This window comes from Panicum virgatum, chromosome 3K (assembly GCF_016808335.1).
Source record: "Panicum virgatum strain AP13 chromosome 3K, P.virgatum_v5, whole genome shotgun sequence".
NCBI classification, from domain to species: domain Eukaryota; kingdom Viridiplantae; phylum Streptophyta; class Magnoliopsida; order Poales; family Poaceae; genus Panicum; species Panicum virgatum.
Genome location: NC_053138.1, coordinates 45,831,295 through 45,853,374, shown reverse-complemented (window position 1 = coordinate 45,853,374; position 22,080 = coordinate 45,831,295). Strand labels below are relative to the sequence as shown.

General features: G+C 45.7%; 1 protein-coding gene across 2 annotated transcripts; it reads left to right on the top strand.

Annotated features, from left to right (window-relative positions):
* Nucleotides 1-15: 15 nt before the first annotated feature.
* LOC120699344 (beta-galactosidase 15-like) lies at nt 16-19,569 on the top strand. 2 transcript variants are annotated; one of them, XM_039983307.1, is made up of 19 exons: nt 16-427; nt 877-972; nt 1,065-1,177; nt 2,197-2,263; nt 2,360-2,452; nt 3,436-3,579; nt 3,677-3,765; nt 11,558-11,663; nt 12,054-12,141; nt 12,222-12,346; nt 13,222-13,419; nt 14,333-14,562; nt 15,786-15,901; nt 16,272-16,369; nt 17,085-17,195; nt 17,632-17,742; nt 17,958-18,166; nt 18,595-18,937; nt 19,128-19,569. In XM_039983307.1, the coding sequence occupies exons 1-19, from the start codon at nt 149-151 to the stop codon at nt 19,269-19,271; spliced, it is 2,760 nt and encodes a 919-aa protein (XP_039839241.1). In that variant the 5' UTR covers nt 16-148; the 3' UTR covers nt 19,272-19,569. The 2 variants fall into 2 exon arrangements, with proteins under 2 accessions (XP_039839241.1, XP_039839243.1); XM_039983309.1 differs by having other exon boundaries at nt 113-427; nt 1,065-1,265; nt 19,128-19,460.
* The last annotated feature ends 2,511 nt before the right edge of the window (nt 19,570-22,080 follow it).

Below are 22,080 nucleotides of genomic sequence, written 5' to 3'. Positions count from 1 at the left end.
GGGAAAAAACAAAGAAAAGAAAAGCAAAAGGAAGCATAGCGGGCCCACCTCGAAAAGTCCACCGCTCCTGCCTCCTGGTATTTCCCTTCCCCGTGCGTGCTCCCACTCTCTCGAGTCCAGTCTCTGCTCGCCCCTCTCCGCCTCCGCCATGGCCGCCGCCTCGCTCCCCCCGCCGTCGCGATGGCCGCCGCCGCCTCTGCGATTACTCCCTCTCGTACTCCTCGGCTGCCTCGCCGCGTCGGCCCCACTGCGGGCGGCGGAGGCGGCGGGGGTGCTGAGGCAGGTGGTGGCCGGTGGTGGGGACGGCGACGGCGGGGCCTTCTTCGAGCCGTTCAACGTCACCTACGACCACCGCGCGGTGATCCTCGGCGGGAAGCGAAGGATGCTCGTCTCCGCGGGGCTCCACTACCCGCGCGCCACGCCCGAGGTCAGCACTGACACACTGAGGTTTTGTTGTGTCGCGCTTGGCGGGCTCAACCGCCGCCGCGGTCGATCGGGGTTCGGGAACTCCGAGGGGGTGTGGTTGACTGGTTTTGCGGCCGCCTCCGCGACAGGTGGAATTTGTTCATCTCGAAATTATTCGCCGCGATAGGTGAAATTATTCGCGCGGTGGTTGGGCTCGGCTGCTGCCGCGGTTAACAGGAGCAGAGTCGTTGGTGATGCGCGTGATGGGTTTCCAATTAGGCGAGTCTATTTCCTTCTAATTTCTGTATAGTCGTGGGATGTTTCAAGCCCTTCGTGCGTTTTTCTTCGTTTACTTTAGTGTCGCTCTTTGCTCGCCATGGGGTTCGTTGGCAAGTTTGCGGCATCTACATTCACGTCATTTGTATAATTAATTAACACGCGATGAACGGGGACGCGATTTTTTTTCTCCAGATGTGGCCGAGCCTGATTGCAAAGTGCAAGGAGGGCGGCGCGGATGTGATTGAGACATATATCTTTTGGAATGGGCATGAGCCGGCCAAAGGCCAGGTACAGTAGTGACTCCTTTATTCGCATTAAATGGCATAGTACTATTTACAGGCCGTGAGTTATGCTTCCTCTGAAACATTCTTTTTGCCCAGTATTACTTTGAAGGAAGGTTTGATATTGTCAAGTTTGCGAAGCTGGTTGCTGCTGAAGGTCTATTTCTTTTTCTGCGTATCGGACCATATGCTTGTGCTGAATGGAATTTCGGGTCTGTTTATATCTTCGCACCCAACTGCTTGAATGTATTGTACTCACTATATCACATCAAACCACAATAGGATTCTGTTCTATCATAGGTGAGAATTGGCCTGTTTTGACTTAATGGCACTCACATGTACACATGCACATCATTGCAAAGTCCTTGCTAGAGTTTCAGAACAAAAGTTCGTGCAGTCCTTTATAGCTTATATAGAAGGGCTCAAGTTAATTGCTACTATTAACAGTCTTCGTCATATCTACTTTGGTAGAACTTCGATGTAATTATGGTTGGGACCATAGTAAGTATTATTTAACAGGGTAGCTTGGGATTTACATTTAAGATTTTCCACAAGGATAGGATGCTATATTCTGTGTGATAATAGGGAGAATGCACTACATGTAGTTTTCATCTAACATACCTTATTGGCCATTTTGGTGTATGTGCATTTTGTGTCATTTAAATGGTTTGTTTTTTTAAATGTCTAAACTGCCAATTCTAACTCTAGGACACACCTCTATAATTCTAGGATTATTTGTTTTTTCAATTTCAATTATCATGAGTAGTCAATTATCAATTTCATTAAATTATTCAATGTTTTATGCTCATGATGAAATCTATGTGAACACTTTTAAACGCATACATTGGACTCTTTTCATGTGCAGTTTAACTCTGTCATGTGAATTATCCTAAAATCTTTCCTTTGATGTTTGTCCCTTCAAACTCAACAACTTCTTGTACTTAAGCTTACAAGGTCTTATAGGATCAAACGATTCTCCCATTGGGAAACACTCAATTACAAATGTTCTTTTTATTTATTTTATTTTTTCATGTAATTCTGTAGTGTGGATATTTATCCTATATTATTCCCTTTTCATGTTCCCCACACCCAACCCTACCAAATTGAACATCTTCTTTCTTCATTTAAGCGTACATGGTTTTATTTTATTACACATCTTCAATTGAGAAATATTTGAGTAGAATTGTTCTCTTTGTTCATTTAGTTGTTGTTTTTTCATACATTTCTGCAGTGGTTTCCCAGTTTGGCTGCGTGACATCCCTGGAATAGAATTCCGTACTGACAATGAACCCTACAAGGTAGAGCAACTAGCATTTGTAAATTTAGTCTTAGAGTCTGATGAGCATTCTTTATTCTTTTATTTAGATCCACTAATCCGAAGAATGTTCTTGTAGGCTGAAATGCAGAGTTTTGTGACAAAAATCGTAAATATCATGAAAGAGGAGAAACTTTATTCATGGCAAGGTGGTCCCATTATACTACAGCAGGTCTGAAAGCTATTCTCAGAGCTCACTGATTGGTTCTATTCTTTTTCCTCTTTTTTTTTGAGAGTAGCTTGATTAGTACGTCTCATTAATCTATGCATGTTTACATTACATTCTTTTCATTTTTACAAAGAATATTACAAAGTATTAACAATTCTTAAATGTTCCAATGGAGCTAACACCATCTCCACGAATATGAAATTATCTGAATCTGACATTTTCTTGTAGGTTCCTTGTCTAGTTAATGTCTTAACTTTTTTTAAAGAAAAACATTATGCAGATAATAGTATTAACAGTGATGATGATATTAAAAACTTAATTGTAATGGTTTGTATGCAAAGTAAATTGTTAGGTTAAGTTCTGTTTATCACTCATTAGTTGGTGTACCTAGAGATGATGTGAAAGATGTTGATGGCAGGTGGATATTATGTTATTTGTGAATTAAATAATTTTTGGTTGGTACTATTTGATGGCTTCATCGTTAAATATCTTTGCTGGTCCTGTTCAGTATATTGTTATTGTTAAACCTAGCAATGGCTACTCCTTTGTTTTTTCAATAATGCTGGATGGCATTCTTGAAATGGATGGTGCTCACAGTAGACTTAAATCTTGAAGCAGAATGTGGTAAAGGATACCATGCTTAGGTATGTTATGTAGCCAAAAGCTCTGTTGGCAGTGCTAGAAACTGAAGTAGCAGGATTTATAGTGTTGGTTCTGTGATTAATGTAGCACAAACATCTGAACATTGGTGGAAACAGGCTAAAATTCATAGAAACTTGACCAACCTTGGAGGAACTAGGCAGCTTTTTAATAAGAAATAGGCACCTACGGAAGAGGATTTGAAGTTTTTTTTTTTGGGGTGTGGGGGGGGGGGGGGGGGATTGGTCCAACCCTCTACCGAGATAGGCTTATATTCATGCTTAATGTGTCTGTTGAATTACATACATAGCATGTGTAAATTTTTCCATCTGGATAATATTTAACAGATTGAAAATGAATACGGTAACATTCAAGACCGCTATGGTCAAGCAGGGAAGAGATACATGCTATGGGCAGCTCAGATGGCACTTGCACTTGATACTGGTGTTCCTTGGGTAATGTGTAGGCAAACAGATGCTCCCGAACAAATTGTAGGTGACCCCAAACTCTAGTGAGATTAACTTTTTGGTTAAATTATGTCAGGTTTTGCTGGTTATAAAGTAATATATTACTGTTTTGTTCTGGCAGCTTGATACTTGCAATGCCTTTTACTGCGATGGATTTAAACCAAATTCCTACAACAAGCCGACAATATGGACTGAGGATTGGGATGGATGGTATGTGGTTCCTTGATTCATCAGCTCTGGCTAAAAGCTTTGCACCAATGGTCCATACCCTCTTCGAAATGACCATGGGTGCATCTGTGGTGTGCCCCTGTGGCACATGTACAGGTTTTAAGGGCCGGTGATGGTACATTTAACTAGTTTAATGGCCCCAATCTACAATTTTGTGAGTTTATATACCTACAGCAGAATCTGAGACAAGTTAGGGACCACCAAGGGATTTCACTCCTTTTATTTTGTTGAATTGAGGAATGCTGGATCTTTAAACTGTAGATCGCATGCTTTAAATCAAGCCTTCACTTAGAGATCAATGAATAAATATGACAAAGAAATTCAGAACTCTGCACAAAGCAAAACACATCCTTGTCCTTGGACAGTGAAATCAAGGGGGTAAAATGCGGTGCATTGCCCTCCTAACTGGTGACTGGAGTGCTGCAGAGGGGCATGGTAGAGTGGCGAAAGGGATAGCACTAAGGAGTGGGTGTAGTTTTGGATTTGGTGCCCTAGGTCAAATGAGCTTGCTTCTGGACATGGTTCGGTACTATTGGAGAGAATAAATGCCTTGTATTCCTCCAAACCCTAGAAGAGTGGGATATATAGTTCCTATACATGGGCCTCTAGATGGCCCTCTATACATGGGCTCAATATACACTAACACCCCCCGCAGTCTGAACTACCGGCGCAGCGGTGTTCAAGACTGGACAACAAAAAAGCTAATACCCCCCGCAGTCTGAACTACCGACGCAGCGGTGTTCAAGACTGGACAAGAAGAAAGTACAAAGGGCAAATACACCCCTCCTCCCCCCCCCCCCCCGCAGCTGAAAGGATCGATGGACCAAGAGGGGGGGTGAATTGGGCCTTTTTCAATTTCTAAAACACAATAAAGCAACCTTAACCTATGCAATGCTAGTAAGGCACCAATTCACCAACCGGATAACTAAGCTACCTACACAAGCTAAGAGAGATAAAAGAGAAGTAAAGCCTAGTAAGGTAGAGCTAAGTTATGATCTCTAAGTCAAGCACATGAATAAATTGTATGAAGGAAAATGCTTGAATAAAGAGAGTGGACAAGAGACGACTGGATTTTTTCCCGTGGTATCGATGTGTTGGCACACACCCCTAATCCACGTTGTGACACTCACAAAGAGTCTTGTCACCTCCCAAGTCACCGAGACTTGGGCGCTCACTAAGAGTCTCCGTTCACCATCCCGGCGTGGTGGAGCTCAAACCACGTACAATCCTCTTCTCCGGGCTCCCACAATCCTTGGCAAGCTCCGTGAGAAACACCTCGATCACCAAGATCGCCTAGGTGATGCCAATCACCAGGAGTAACAAGCTAGGGCCTTCACTTGAGCAAGAACCGATCACCAAGAACGGATGCACACAAGCTTCTCTCTACTCAAGTCCTTAGTCTTGCTTCTTGATTGATTGGATGAACAAGTATGTGAAAGATGAAGCTCAAGGTGGCTCTTGACTATAGTATGAGTGTTTGGATGTTGCCTGGTGTCAAGAGTAGCAAAATGACCCATTGGAGGAGTATATATAGGCAGCTCACACGGATAGAGCCGTTGGAGAAAAAGCTGCCAGAAAACTGCGTAGCGCCGGTTAATCCGACGTACCTCCAATAGTCAGCGTCGGTTTAACCGATGAATGTAAACTGCCCATTCTGAAAACTAGCCGTTACAACTTGGGCAGATTAACCGACGTATCATCGGTTTAACCGGTGAGTGTAGTTGTCCACTGATCAACTGAAAAACCAAGTCTCTGGACAACTACACCGACGTTAACTCAAAACCATCGCCGGTTTAACCGGTGAGTACAACTTCAGAAATCCCTGGAAAAACCATCTCACTGGTCAATTGCACCGACGTCTCAATTCAAACATCGTCGGTTTAACCGGTGTATAGAACCTTGAAGCACCCTGGAAAAACCAACTCTAGACTAATGCACCGACGTTCAATTCAAACGCGTCGGTTTAACCGGTGTATTGACTTGTCCAGACTCTGCTGACTTCGTTTAACCGACGTATAGAAAAATGAAGGCGTCGGTTAAATCGGTGTTAAAGACTTTTTCTGATTTTGCCTTATGACACTTAGGACTAGAAAGATCCTTAGTCTTGACATATATATGACTTGAATACCGAGATTGCCTTTTTGGATAATGAAATTGAGGGGCCTCTTTTGACATATGACCAAATGAGCGATAATGATCTATTAAGCTGCACAAACTCATTAGTCACAATAATAATTGTCATTATTCACCGAAACATACCTTGAGGGCCTAGATGCTTACAGCAGCCACAACTAGCCACCGGCTACGTTGAGGCTGGAGCGAAACTCCGAGAAGGTCGAGGAGGGCAATCTCTTGGTGAAGATGTCAGCAAACTGGGAGGTGGTCGGGGGAGGTGGTCGGGACATGGAGTACCCGAACATCACCGATGGCAACTCTGTCGTGCACGAAGTGCAGGTCGATCTTCGCTGGTGCTGGAGGGGGTTGGTGGAGAGATACACGGCGCTGACGTTGTCGCAGGAGAAAAGCGTGCTCTTGGCGAGCGTGCTGTGGAGCTCCGCCAAGAGCTGTCGAAGCCAGGACGCCTCCGCCACGCCGTTAGCGACAGCACGGTACTCCGCCTCGGCACTGGAGCGGGAGACAACCGGCTGCCGCTTGGACGACCAGGAGACCAGGTTGCCGCCCAGGAAGACGGCGTAGCCGGAAGTGGAGCGGCAGTGTCCGTACAGCCAGCCCAGTCATCGTCGGTGTAGACAACCAGCTCAGCAGAGGACGAGCGGTGAAGCACCAGGCCGAGGTCCACAGTGCCACGGACGTAACGGAGACGCTTCAGCGCAGCAAGGTGTAACTCCCGAGGATCATGCATATGGAGACAGACCTGCTGAACAGCGTAGGTGAGGTCCGGCCTGGGGAAGGTGAGGTACTGCAAAGCGCCGGCCAGACTCCGGTAGGCAGTAGGATCAGCCACCGGATCACCCAGATCAGCAGATAGCTTTGCCTGAGTGTCGACAGGAGTGGAGCAGGGCTTGCAATCAGTCATCCCAGCCCGCTCCAGAATATCAAGTGCGTACTGCCGCTGGTGAAGGAGAAGACCAGACGGGTACTGCCGCTGGTGAAGGAGAAGACCAGACAGGCGAGGCTCAACATTGACACCCAAGAAGTGGTGGAGCTGACCCAGATCCTTCATAGCAAACTCCTGCTGCAGAGAGGAGATGACACTCTGAAGCAACTGCTGACTGGAGGATGTGAGCACAATGTCATTGACATAGAGCAGTAGATATGCAATCTCAGCCCCACGGCGGTAGATGAAGAGAGACGTATCAGACTTGGCCTCGGTTAACCCCAATGTCAACAAGAACGTGGCGAACCGAGAGTACCAAGCCCGAGGAGCCTACTTCAGACCATAGAGAGACTTGTTGAGTCGGCAGACCATATCCGGACGACTCGAGTCCACAAATTCCGATGGCTGAGAGCAGTAGACAGTCTCTGACAGAGTGCCGTGAAATGATTTCTTCACGTCCAGCTGGTGCACAGGCCAAGAGCGCGAAAGCGCAAGTGAGGACCGTGCGCACAGCAGCGGGCTTCACCACTGGACTGAAGGTCTCATCATAGTCCACGCCAGGCCGCTAAGTGAACCCCCGAAGAACCCAGCTAGCCTTGTAGCGCTCCAGTGTGCCATCAGCCCGACGCTTATGCGTCCAGATCCACTTGCCAGTCACCACATTGCCACCAGACGGACGCGGCATGAGGTCCCACGTCTGGTTGGCAAGAAGAGCCGCGTACTCCTCTTCCATCGCGCGACGCCAGTGAGGATCCGCCAAGGCGTCGCGGACAGAGGAGGGTACCGGAGAGACCCGCGACTCTCCCTCGGTGGCGAAGAGAGTCGCGACCTGAGACGCCATCCGCCGAGTCACCATGTGATGGATATGCCGAGGATCCCGATGGATGACTGGCGGGTGGTACACCTTTGGCTCAACCCGAGAGGGAGCCAGAGGAGGCGGCGGCGGCGACGGTTCCGGTGTAGGCGTCGCAGGAGCCTCCGGAGCAGGAGGCGGCGCCGGTGTCGGCGTCGGACGACGCCGGTACACCTGCACCGGCTGAGCGTACCGCTGCGGCGCCGGTGTCGGCGCCGAATGACGCCGGTACACTCTGCACCGGCTGAGCGTACCGTGCAGGTGCAGGGGAAGGCACCGGGGCCGCGCGTGGCGCAACGGGAGACACCGGGTCCGCGCGCTGCACCACCGGAGGTCTGGGGGCCGCGCGTGGCGCGACCGCGGTCACCGGGGCCGCGCTCGGCGCAGCAGGGATCACCGGAAGTGGTGCCGGTGCGCCGGTAAAACCTGCAGGGAAAGGACAAACAGATAACGGTGGCTGAACCACCGGGTCAGTCGGAAATAGAGACTCCAGCTCGGGGTCAGGAGAAGGAGTGGAGGAGGTGGAGTATGGGAAATCCGACTCGTCAAAGCATCGGTACCCCTTGTGGTCTGGGGAGTAACCGAGGAACACACGAGTCGAGCGGGGCGCCAGCTTGTGAGAAGCGGTGGCGGAGGTGTTAGGGTAACACGCACACCCGAAGACCCGAAGGTGGTCGTAGCGAGAGGGGTACCGAAGAGCGTGGTGTGGAGTGGGAGTAGGAGAAGCAGTGGACGGAAGGTGGTTGAGCAGGTAGGTGGCGGTGTGGAGGCTCTCAGCCCAGAAGCGCGGGGGCAGAGGCCTGGATCAGAAGGGCGCGCACGACGTCGTTCGTCGTGCGAATCATCCGCTCAGCCTTGCTGTTCTGAGGAGAGGTATATGGACAAGACATACGCAGCTGAACACCCCGAGAGAGGAAGGAGGAATGGGAGGTGGAGTTATCGAACTCCCGCCCGTTGTCACACTGGACGGCCTTAATGGTGGGGCCGAACTGAGTGGACACCCAGGCAAAGAAGTGGAGGAGAGTGGGGAAGGTCTCAGACTTGGCGCGCAAAGGGAAAGTCCAAGAGTAATGAAAAAAATCATCAACAATGACCAGATAATATTTATAGCCAGACATGCTGAGTACAGGGATGTCCACATGTCACAGTGAATAAGATCAAAAGCATGCGCAGCATGCGAAAAAAAAGAAGAAAACGGAAGTCTAACATGATGACCTAACTGGCACGCATGACAAAGGTGCTCAGCAGGAGCCCTAGTACATGGAACATCGGTACTACGACTGAGCTGAGCCAAAACGTCGCGGCCGGGGTGACCAAGCCGGCGGTGCTAGGTGGTGGAAGAAGGCGTCACGACAAAAGCAGTAGACGAAGAAGAAGTCGAAGACGAGGCAGCGGAAGCAGGAAGCCGAAGAGTGTAAAGGGGCCCCGGGCTGTCACATCTGAGGAGCGGACGCCGTGAAGCCGAATCTTTCACAGTAAGACCAGAAGAGTCAAATTCGATAGAACATGAGTTGTCAGCAGTAAACTGGCGAATTGAAAGAATGTTGTGAACCATTTGAGGAGCAACAAGAACATTAGGAAGACGAGGAGCAGAATCCACGGCGGTGATAGGAAGGCAAGACCCATCACCAACTATGATAGAAGAAGGACAAGAGGGGTGTGGGGATCGGACAGAAGAGAGGATACCGGCATCAGGAGTGGTGTGGAAGGTGGCACCCGAGTCGGCGATCCACTCGGTGCTGACCGGCGGCGTCAGTCCCATGGTGCTGAAGGACTGCGACAGAGCGGCCTGGTCCCACCCCCCAGGCCAGGTCGACTGCTGGCTGGGCTGAGCGGGCGGGGTCCAGTACGGTGCGGAGAGGGGAGCAGCACCGATGAACATGGCCACCGGCTGGAGCTGAGGACGAGGCCCCCCTCCCGGATCCTGGAACGGCCACATCGAGATGCGCCCTGACCATGGGGCGGGAGCCGGAGCCGGAGTCGGCGGAGTTGGCGCGCCCCGACGGCCCCCACCGGTACCGGTACCCCCAAAAGCAGGGCCGCCAATGCCACCACCACGTCCCCCCCTCCGCCGACGACGTCCACGACCCCGCCCCACCTTCGGTCTGCCCAGCAGGAGCAGCACCAAGGAGAGAGGTGGCAGGAGCGGCGGAGGAAGCCGGTGGAGCAGCGACGAGCGCGGTGGGGGTGGACGAGGACGATCCGGGCGCGAGACCCCTGGTGATCTCCTCGAGGGCGAGGTCGTCCCGGACCTGCAGGAAGGAGGGGAAGGGCCTCTAGCGGGCAATCCAGCTCTTCAGGTGGTCGTAGGTGCTGCTCAGGCCCCGCAGGACATTGAGCACCAAGACCCGATCGGACACCGGATCCCCGAGGTCGTGAAGGGCATCGGCCATGCCCTTCATCCGCCGGCAGTACTCACCAACGGAGAGGTCCCCCTGCACGAAGGTGAGGAAGGTGGCGTCGAGCTGGAGGGCGCGGTACTCGGCGTTGCCGAGGAATTGCCCCTCGAGCGCCACCCAGGCCTGCCGCGCGGTGCCGCCATGGGCCCTGACGAGGTCCTGAAGATCTAGGGAGATGGTTCCGAAGATCCAGGACATGGTGACGTTGTCGAGGCGCAGCCACGCCACATCCTGTGCCTCGATCGGCGTGTCGAGGAGGACGTGGTCGTCAAGGGCGTAGCGGCGGAGGGCAAGCAGGACCTGGTCCCGCCAGCGTCCGTAGGAGGAGGACGTCGGGTCGAGGAGGACGGTGACCAGGGCCCTGATGTTCTGGACACCGGCGGCCTGGAGGTGGAGCTGGGCGATCATGGGGTCGGTCGGGTCGTACTGGGCTCCAGATCCAGCGGGCGGGGCCTGGCGGGAGGAGGAGGCGCCGGGCTCGGGGACGTCGGGCTGGCCAGAGGAGATGCGGAGGAAGCGCTCCGCCTCGGCGACCCGGAGAGCGGAGGCGTCGACCGCGGCGCGTTCGCGCTCCTAGGCGAGAGTAGCCACGCGGAGCCGCTCCTGGGCCGCCGAAGCCTCCAACTTTGGCGGCGAGGAGGGCCGCAGCGAGAGCGGCGTCAGCCTGCGGCCCGCGGAGGGCGGCGGCGGATAGCGGCGCATCCGCGGGCGGCATCAGGCGCGGCGTCGGCGGTGGGATGGTTGCCCGCGGCGGCGGCGGGATCCTGCAGCAGCGGCAGCGCGGCCGGATCGGCGCCCGCGGCCCGCAGGCCGGCCGGATCGACGGCGGCGGCGCGCTGCTGGGCCCCCGCAACCCCCGCGCCAGCGGCAGCGGCGGCTGGGCGCCATGCGGCGGCGCCAACAGAGGAAGCGGCGGCCGGCCAGGCGCACGGCGCAGCGGCTGCGCCTGCAGCAGAGGAAGGGGAGGAGGAGGGAAGGGGAGGGAAGGAGGAGAGAGGAGGGAAGGGGAGGGAAGGAGGAGAGAGGAGGGGGCGGCGGCGGCGGGCGGCGGCGGCTGGGAGGTGGTGTGGGAGGAAAGAGGGATCCCTAACCCTAGGCTAATGATACCATATTGGAGAGAATAAATGCCTTGTATTCCTCCAAATCCTAGAAGGGTGGGATATATAGTTACTATACATGGGCCTCTAGATGGGCCTCTATACATGGGCTTAATATACACCAACAAGTACAAATATTTTGCAAAGGGTCATTTATGGGCCATATGAAAATACAATTTGACTTCTGGCCTTTTTATTCTTTGAAACTAGGGTTATCTTAACCATAAAAGACTGCAATTTTGGAGAGTACATTATGTTTGTATTACCCATTCCCGAAGCTGATCTGAACGAATGCCATCTTCTTTTACCATCATATTCAGTACTGCTATTGCATGCAAAATATGACCATACTGTGTATCATGTAAAGGTATGCCGACTGGGGGGAACCATTGCCTCATAGGCCTGCTCAAGACAGTGCTTTTGCTGTAGCTCGATTTTATCAACGTGGTGGAAGCTTGCAAAATTATTACATGGTAAGGACTAAGATTTCTCCGAGACTTAAATTTATAGTTTTCTTTTCCATTCCCTAATTGGCTAACCCAATTTTTTTATCTTAAAATATCTGAATTCTTTTTTGCATGTTCCAAAATCAGACTTGAGACTAAAGATTGTTCAGCCATTAACTCATTAAGGGTTCAGATGACCATATGTAAACTGAAGATCAAAACTAAACTATATTATTCTGCACATGCATTAGCATTGTTCCAAAATGGCACATCTAGTGTGCTAATTTCAATCTTGCTACTTTTAGTATCCATATTTAATCCCATTAATTTATTTCCATTTTTTTAATATACTTATTCTTAGGCCTGATTTTGATGGTTTCTAATGTTAAGATCTGAGTGTACTTCATTCATTTGCAGTATTTTGGTGGAACAAATTTTGAGCGAACAGCTGGTGGTCCACGTCAGATAACAAGCTATGATTATGATGCACCAATTGATGAATATGGTATGTACAATTCTCGAAAAGTTCTGTAGTTCAGATCAAATGAAAGATACCAAATAGAATCCATAATTTCCTACTTTCAGGTATCTTAAGGCAACCTAAGTGGGGGCATTTGAAAGATCTACATGCAGCTATTAAACTCTGTGAACCAGCTCTTATTGCTGTAGATGGATCACCTCAATATGTAAAACTGGGGCCCATGCAAGAGGTTTGTGCCAATTTCTAGTTCAAAAATCTACAGTTTTCTCCATCTACTTCAACCATGGGTTCCTTTGAGACCATCTAAGTAAATTACTATGGTTCGGTCATTCACTCCGTCCCCTCCCATCTCAGCTGTTTTTTTTTTAAAAAAAAAAACTTGGCCAGCTGGGGGAAGAAACCCCCCGAGCATTGAATAAGAAAAGACCTCTCACGCAGGCCGAGAAAACCCCCGAACCCTTGCCCCATCCTTACATAGGGGCGCTGTTACCCAAGTGAGTGCGGGCCAGGACCTTCCTTTATGCTTTGGCGTGGTGGCAGGCGAGGTTTTTTTTTTAACCCCAGGCTAAAATTCGCTCCCATCTCAGGTGTTTTTACAAGACAGGAAACTGATTTGGCTAATCTACTAAGTTGGTAGTATGGCTCTAATAGAGCTTATTGATCTGGCACATCTGAATACTTATAGGAAAATATTTATCCCACTCCAAGGTTTCCATTTTTGAAATGTCACCCAGTTCTGTCATATTTGATTGGTTAGTCTGCCAATGAATGATGTGCATATTCTGAACTGGGCATGATTTGGTTCGACCCGATTGCATATATGATATGTCCATGTTTTTTTTGTAATATAAACTTGGATCATACATGTAGGATGTGTTTATGATAATGCTTCCAATGAACAAGGTAATGTTACAATTATTTGGTGTACCATTAAATTCCAAAAACTTATTTATTGCCCAGGTTTAAGTTGCTAAAATGTATCGTCAACATGGCAATTACACAGCTTTGATTATTTCAGTTAACCTCAGTAGAGTATGCCCTCAGATGTGTTCCTTCCTTGTACTTTGAAAACGCTGATGCTTTGCTTACTCTTGTTTGATTCAGGCTCATGTATATTCCAGTGGAAAAATCCACACAAATGGAAGCATTTCAGAAAATGGACAGATTTGCTCAGCTTTTCTGGCTAACATCGATGAACATAAATATGTTTCAGTCTGGATTTTTGGAAAGTCTTATAGCCTACCACCATGGTCTGTGAGCATACTACCAGATTGTGAAAATGTGGCTTTTAATACAGCTAGGGTGAGTGGTCTCTTAACTGAACATAATGTTTCTTATGAGGCTATAACCTGTGAGCACATGTCTTTACATGCTGATTTAAACATGATGGACTGCTGCACAAAGAAGTGAAAGCTGGAAAGTGTTCCTGTAGCTGTGTCCTATCTCTTTAACAGAATTTGAAAAAAAAATATTCTCCAAAAAAAGAGAATTTCGGGAAAAAAAATCTCCGTACATAAAAATTCTTTCTATGTTCGCTCATAGTTGATGAACAATACTGATGAAATTAATTCTGTAAAATTTTTGAAGTTTGTTTCTCCCATGATCCCATTTATCCTTCGGACTAATATACCCTTCAATGCTGAACTACACTAAAGATACTACATTGTAAAGCAAAACATAAAGCAACAAGTTATGTTTACATTTGGTGGCTGCTGCAAAGTTTCTGTTTTTGCCAAGCTGATATTTCCTCTGTTCTAAAGTACCTGTCTTTTCAGCATGCTTACGATCAAATATTAGAACTTCCATTGTTAATATACTCAATAAGGTGCATTTTCGTAGCATTATGTTGTCAAGAGTCAGTCTGACATGACTTGTAGAATGGAATCCTTGTTTTGTTGAATATTTTCAATTCCTTGATCGATTCCACACCCAAATGTGTCAACCACGTGAATTTACCTACAACCTTATGTTCTGGAATGGTTATGGAACCTGTTCTGATAGTGAACTCTTTAAGGTTGTCTGGAATTGTTAGCTTCTTATTTTCATGTGTTTTCAAGTTCATCATGAGAAGTATTAAAGAAACAAAAATGAATAGGTTTTACTTTTTATTTTAAATGTCCCACTTGAAAATGATAAAAATAAGTATACCTAACTTACAAGAAACTGAACATTTCATATGTAATCATTTTTTAATTGTTAGCTCATCTCTTTTCAGGTTGGTACACAGACTTCGGTTTTTACTGTCGAATCAGGGTCCCCCAGTTATTCAAGTAGACATAAGCCTAGGACTCTATCCCTTATTGGTGGTCCATATCTCTCAAGTACTTGGTGGACTTCTAAAGAGCCTATTGGCAAATGGGGTGAAGGAAGCTTTGCTGCTCAGGGGATATTAGAGCACTTAAATGTGACCAAAGACATTTCTGACTACCTGTCATATACTATGAGGTGAATATTGATCTTCAAGCTGTTGGAGAACATGATTTTGTTACCTCAGAACTTATTGAGAATCTGCACATAGTTCTACTTTAACTAGATGATGCTTGGTTGATTTGACGTTCAAATCTTGGCTGAATGTTGCCATTACTTGATTCATTCTTGCATTCTGTTTACGTCTTCTATTTTTGCAAGAGTGCAGAACATGCAAAAGGTGTCATGATCTTGCACATTTCCTACATGTGTCCAAGATGTATATTACCTAGTAGCAGTAAAAGGTCATACTTTAATACTAGAAGAATCCAAACATCCTTTGTCTTTTCACTAAACCTGCATGTACAGTGACCAAGCTTCACATGATACTTCTACACATTTTAAAGAATGAAATGTGCATATTTTCTGCCATGTGGTAAAAATGTGTTACCACAAACTCAGTTCACCACTTGACATAGAGTGGTGATGGAATTGTAACCAAGAAAAAAGAAAGAGGGGGAATGACACAATTGAGCAAAGCTTTGTTGGAGAATGTTCAATTGTTGTTTCCTAGGGGTAAAGTGGTAAACAATAATCATATATAGATTCATGGGTTGTTGACATCAGAGAACTGTTCCATGACGTCAAGGATTAAGTATCACGTGCAATTGATCATGTGGAAACCAATATGGATGCAGCATTTTGATCCATTCATTTTTTTTGGTACACACCAAGTGATCTTTAAAAGTCCCAGTAATATGTGGTGGTTGCTTGTGAAGTACTTTTCCTCTCTATGAAACTCACTATTAAAACCAAATACAAACTCCTAGGAGAAGTTTGCCATGTGAAGTAAGTTTCTCTTTTTTTCAATTTTCTTTTTACTGTTGGTTAATTCCTCCTATCTTTTTAGTTCTGACTTATTGATTTTTAAAGTAGATATTCATAGAGGCAGGCTAAATTGAGAAATACTTCTCTAAATTTCTACTAACAAAATATAGATCAGTAGGGGGTTTTCCCCTCCTGTTTCATGGAAAAAAGAGGAGTGCCTATCTAAATTCTTTTGAAGAAGATTCATGTTGATTTGCTACATGACCAAAGTCTGTCTAATTGAATAAGCTATTGGTTTGCACTAGTGTTCATTTCTTTTTTCTTTTTGTTGTTGGCTATACTGTTCTGCAGTTTGTGTACTTCACTTTCTATTGTGTTGACAGTTCATTTGTTATTTTGGTATGTAATTACTGTACACATATTTGATTTGACAGTGTAAACATTTCTGACGAGGATGTTACATATTGGAATTCCAAAGGTGTTCTTCCATCACTAACTATAGATCAAATTCGTGATGTAGCACGTGTATTTGTAAATGGGAAGCTTGCAGGTATTTATTTGCAATTCATAGTCCTTTGAATTATTTGTTTTAATATCAGTTTCAAAAAAAAACAAAATACATCCACAGAAAGGTGTAATTTCCTCCATATATTAATTTTTGGGCTTTCATATGTTCTAGGTAGAGTTTGACATCAATTGTTCATGTTATGAGTGCTTGAGTCAGTCTCTAGAAATTGAGGTTCATGTCGGTAACTTTATTTTTCTCTATAGCTAATGACCAGATGGGAACTTGTATCAGCAGAGAATTACTTGTCTAATATAGTTTTTGGAAACAGTCTTGTGGGCTCTTGTATTATATTTACTTGTGACCAATATTTAATTCAGCTATTCATTAATCCATATCATCTTTCAATGTGAAGGTAGTAAGGTTGGTCATTGGGTCTCGCTGAATCAACCAGTTCAATTGGTTCAAGGACCTAATGAGTTGACATTGTTTTCAGAGATTGTTGGCTTGCAGGTATTCCAAATTCTTATGACTTTTGAGCTTAATATAGAGTTTCTGGCATGTGAAAGACCATGTGGACATGATTAATTACTACTGTGGGCATCGAGGCATTCACTCTTTAACTTCAATAGATCAGCAATAGTTATGAACTTATGATGTTTATGCATAGACAGTAGTAATTAAGTTTTTTCCTTAATTAGGTTAGGTCAGCACATGTTTGTTTTTTTGGCAATTAGGCCCCTTTTCTGTTTGTGGGGTGTGAGTGTGTCGGTGTGTGTTTGTTTGTGTGTGGATGTGTATGTTTTTGAGTCTCTTCTATCAACACAATGATACGCAGCTCTCCTGCGTGTTTGAGAAAAAAAAATATTAAGCTTTTTCCTAACTTCATCAAGTGCTCAAAGTTATTGTTTGTTATTGGTACATGAGATGTTGTAATTTACATTAGAATCACTCTCTTCGGAACTATGCAGTGGATGCACCATGGTCATATTACACCATGTTTGGACCTATGGATTTGAACATAACATTTTTTTTTTAAAAAGAAAATTGTTATCTTCTCTTAATTTACGTTAGTTTCTTTTACTGGAATCTTTACTGTTACTCTGCTAATACATATTTTCATTTTGTTCTGTGTCCACATTTCCTTTTTGTTATATTTGTATGCGTGATCATCAGGCATGAGATGTGAAATGTTTTTCTTGTTTCATAATGATTGGACATTGGCAAGAACTATGGTGCTTTCTTGGAGAAGGATGGAGCTGGATTTAGAGGTCAAGTAAAACTCACTGGCTTATCTAATGGGGATATCGACTTCACTAATTCCCTTTGGACATATCAGGTAAAAGTGACTTTAGCTTTTTTTATTGATTTTTCTTTTACTCTGATGACATGAAGCATGCATCTCAACCTGTTCTACATTTTCTTTTTGTGATTCAGATGCTATTCCTTCATTTCTGTTCACTCATGTATATTCATACTGTTATGCAGCTATAAAGATTTTTACATTAGAAGGATAAATATTACTATAATATTGTCTTATGAGTTACGATATGGATATAAGAAGGCTACAACCTCTTTTTTTTTTAAAGCTGAAGGCTACAACCTGTCTTAACTTCCTGTACAAACGTTTCATCCAGCATCTCTTTATCATGTTATCCACTAGTGTGATAGTGTCTTGTACATAGGCATTTAGAGTTATGTGCTTGAATCATGAAATCCGAATTGTAGTGCTGCATTACCTGGGCAATTTGCTTAATACTCTTTCCAAATTGCAGATTGGTTTGAAAGGTGAGTTTTCGAGGATCTATTCTCCTGAGAACCAAGGATATGCTAAGTGGAGTAGCATGCAGAATGATGACACACAGACACCCTTCACATGGTTCAAGGTTTGTTATTTTTTTCACCACATGAAGTACTTATTTGATGGTACTATACTTTCTGTTGTAGGATGATAAATTATTTTCCAAATAGCTTGGACCGATTCATTCAGAAATAATGGGGTTCACTTTAAGTCTATTTGAACCTTAATTTCAGCTGTACTTCAAGGAAATTAAATCTGCATCTTTTATTTCATGTCCTGACAACTGCTTTGCATATGTAGACAATGTTTGATGCACCAGAAGGTAATGACCCGGTGGCCATTGGTCTTGGGAGCATGGGAAAGGGCCAGGCTTGGGTGAATGGACATCTCATTGGACGCTACTGGTCGATAGTAGCACCAGAGTCTGGGTGCCCATCCTCGTGCAACTATGCAGGAACGTACGGTGATAGCAAGTGCCGATCGAACTGTGGGATGGCTACGCAAAGCTGGTATAAAGAAAAATAAGTTTATACGTACCTGTTTCATTAGTAGGCTTTTTTCATGTCATGCTTTATTGCCGTTATTATTTAATACATGGCAACATATTTCATATAGACAAGTCACAAGTTGGTTTTTGTTCTTATATGCGAAGTCACCCCACATGTGGACATACAGAATATTGCAGTAGCCAGCCATAGGATAACAGAATCCTTATATCTACAGAATTAGAAAATTGGAGGAACCAAGTCAGGAAATTTTGTTGTAGCATGTGTAGCTCCTATGAAATTTGAGTGAGGGTCATTCTGAATCAGAATAGTCATTTTCCATAGTTTCTGTGTGTAGAATTACTGAGATTTTAGCACTTTGTCATTAAGTTAAATAATATTTCAATCTATTTGCGCAAATATAACCTAGTAAGCACTTTGTTTCCTTTCAGGTACCACATACCACGCGAATGGTTACAAGAGTCAGGCAATCTATTGGTACTCTTGGAGGAAACAGGGGGAGACCCTTCTCAGATATCGCTGCAGGTTCATTACACCAAAACAATCTGCTCAAAAATATCCGAGACTTATTATCCTCCCCTTTCTTCCTGGTCTCGTGCTTCCAACAGTCGTGCCACCCTGAATACAGTAGCTCCAGAGCTTCACTTACAGTGTGATGAGGGGCATGTGATCTCGAAGATTATATTTGCGAGCTATGGAACCCCTTCAGGTGGTTGCCAGAACTTCTCTGTCGGGAATTGCCATGCATCGACTACTCTGGACTTGGTTACAGAGGTAAGCTAACAAGACCACCCGACCAGTATCTTGTACATGTATATGTTCTCATCAACTCAGCCCATATTATCATTGCACATATTCAGGCTGTTAGATCAGGGATACCACGGAACTCAATAATGCACTTGATTTCATTGCAAATGTCCGCCATGCACTGGTGTCATAATACTCTGTTTTACCATATCTCCAGGCCTGTGTCGGCAATAACAAATGTTCCATCAGTGTCACCAACGATGTATTTGGCGATCCATGCCGAAAGGTCGTAAAGGATTTGGCAGTTGAGGCTGAGTGCTCCCCGCCCTTGGCTACCGAAGAACCTCGAGATGATATGTGATCAAGATACCGTAATTTGGTCCTGAAAGAGCTGTGTGGAAGGGAGCGTTTCTACAGCCTTGCAGGAGCATCTGAGCTGTGTGCTAGTGCTAGGGGTTCCTGCATCGTTGTATTGTATGTAAAGACAATCACCTACTCGGGGGACTGGAAAGAAAGAAAGGGAAAGAACACGTTGTTTCCACTTTTTGTCGTTTCATATCTCCGACAAGAGATGATTTCACAAAAAGCACAAAAAGAAGGATCAATGTCCAGAAAACGTTCTCTTTGAATTAATGTACTCCGAAACTTCTTTGGGGGCATCAAGTGCTGTCAGGAGATAAACGGATTGGGATGTGAGCACCGATTTAACTAGTGTCATGCGCCCCCGCCGGTGCAATGTTCTTCGCACTCCAAGCAGCTAGCTTTGCCAATGGCTTTGATCTAGGTTGGAAGTCAACACGCTTCAGTCTGCACATGGTCAAAGGTAACCTCAAGTACTTGACCGGAAAACGGGTGCGAATTGCTGGTAGATTATGTTAGAGAATTAGGCAATTTCTGACACGGAAATTCAATGGCAACACGGAAACTGCCTTCCACCTCTTTTTCACTTGCCCTTTTGCAACTTTATGCTGGCAGCAGATTGGAATTCAATGGCAACACGGAAATCCTTTGTTCCAAATGCTAGAAATAGCTAAACAGAGCCTTACTGCAACTTCTTCATGGAAATTTTCATAATTGCAACTTGGCACATTTGGAAAATAAGGAATGGACATATCTTTGAAAAATGCCCAACAACCCTGAGCCTGTGGAAAAGAAATTTCAAAATTGAATGCCTCATACAAGCCCATCGAATGAAAGGCTCTGAAGACACCCTTCTTAATTTGGTCCAATAGCTTGACTTAGTTCCATCTGTCTGTATAGCTCGTAGATAGCTCTTAAGTTTCTGTCTAGTTGTTGCTCCCTTTTGCTTCTTCTTTCATTTGTACAGGTTTACTGTTTTCTTAACTTTTGGTGTTTCCTTTTTTTCTAAATAAAATCTTACAGCGGGGGCCTCCCTGATTTCAGTTCAAAAAAAGGCAATTTTTGACATATTTTAATTCCAAAATTAAACATACAATTGAGCAATATTTTCATGACTATAGTGAGTGAAGCATAGCATGTGCATGGATTCATGATTAACATAAATTTAACCATAAACAGAATGAAACATATAGTGAGTTCCAGTTTGTACCTTGAGGCGGGACCAGTGCCAGAGGTTCTATGGCTCGTGTGTTTCATTCTGTTTCTGGTTGAAGTTGTGTTAATCATAAACACGTGCACCTGCTATGTTTCATTCACTATAGTTATGGAAATATTGCTCAATTGTATGTTTAATTTTGGAATTAAAATGTGTCCAAAATTGCCTAATTCTCTAACAATTAGAAAACCTGGTGTTGTTGATAGGCTTTCGGTAGCTAACTTTGCTGCAACAATTGAAGCGCCCCGACCCGAAGATCAAGGCTAAACCATGTATTATTTACCGAATTAAGTCTCCGGCACAATACATGTTACATCAAGTGGAGTCCAGAGTCATACAGAGTTTTATGTAACACGTACATGAGGAGTAAAGTGACAACACAAAGCTACACAGAACAACCATAGGATAACAACTAGCATAACGACATGCAGGACTAGCTCTTCATCCATCACAGCTCCACTCGAAAAGCTTGGGTGCGGACACGATCTACTCGCAGTCTTCTGGCACAAAGTCAGGATCCTCTGGAGAAAATCAATAGAGGTGAGTACAAAAGTACTCAGCAAACTCCATCTCGCCCTACGGGAGGGGAATGACCTGCATGATACACACTAAGCACAATGCATTAGCAATGCAACTCATGGTATGCAACTATTCCCGACACAACCCACAGTAGGTAGCTCACTAGTTGTCAGGACCACACCGTAGCCTATCCATACCGTGGACACGGACCATTCGAATGGATTATACACTCTGCAGAGGTCGTACACTATACCCACACGCTCGACTGCCCGAACGGACAACCGACATAGCCGACACCCAGCCATGGTCACGCCCCAGCCCGGCCGCACAAACCCTTGGGCCCTGACCCCAATGTTCTATACCCGTAAATCATCCCTGCGACCGTCAGGCTAACTAGTGGGATTAGGCTAAGTCCGGCCCATACCGGAACATGTGGTCGTACTAAACTAAGCTAGGTGAGATGTCAAAACAACTCGGTCCTTATGGTTCACCAGGGCCGCAACCATCCCTCAACATGTCAACTCGAGCCTACCACCACTGTAGCACTCACCTGCCAGTCTACCACCACGGTAGCGCCGGCTCCAGCATACCCAGCTGCCCTAGCCTCAGTCTGAGGATGATAGGTTGAACTGAAGTCCAACTTTGTACCAAGTGCTTCATGTAACCGGCTCCAGAATCTTGAAGTGAACTGGGTGCCTCTATCTGACACAATCCTCTTAGGTACTCCATGCAACTTCACAATACGCTCAATATATAACCTAGCTAATTTATCACCTCCATAATTGGTACGCACTGGGATGAAGTGTGCCACTTTAGTGAGTCGATTGACAATTACCCAAACTGAGTCATGGCCGCTCTGGGTTCTTGGTAGACCGGTGATAAAATCCATACTAACTTCATCCCACTTCCATACTGGAATTGGCAACGGCTGAAGTAGTCCACTGGGCTTCTGGTGCTCTGCCTTAACCCTTTTGCACACATCACAATGAGCGACGAATCGAGCGATATCCCCCTTCATACCATTCCACCAATACTTCTCCTTAAGGTCCAGCTACATTTTCGTAGTGCCGGGGTG

Coding starts and splice junctions, on each gene's coding strand:
- LOC120699344 (XM_039983307.1), top strand. CDS start 149: ATGGCCGCCGCCTCGCTCCCCCCGCCGTCGCGATGGCCGCCGCCGCCT. Junction 2,453..3,435: donor GTCCCATTATACTACAGCAG/GTCTGAAAGCTA, acceptor AATATTTAACAG/ATTGAAAATGAATACGGTAA. Junction 16,370..17,084: donor CAGAGATTGTTGGCTTGCAG/GTATTCCAAATT, acceptor GACATTGGCAAG/AACTATGGTGCTTTCTTGGA.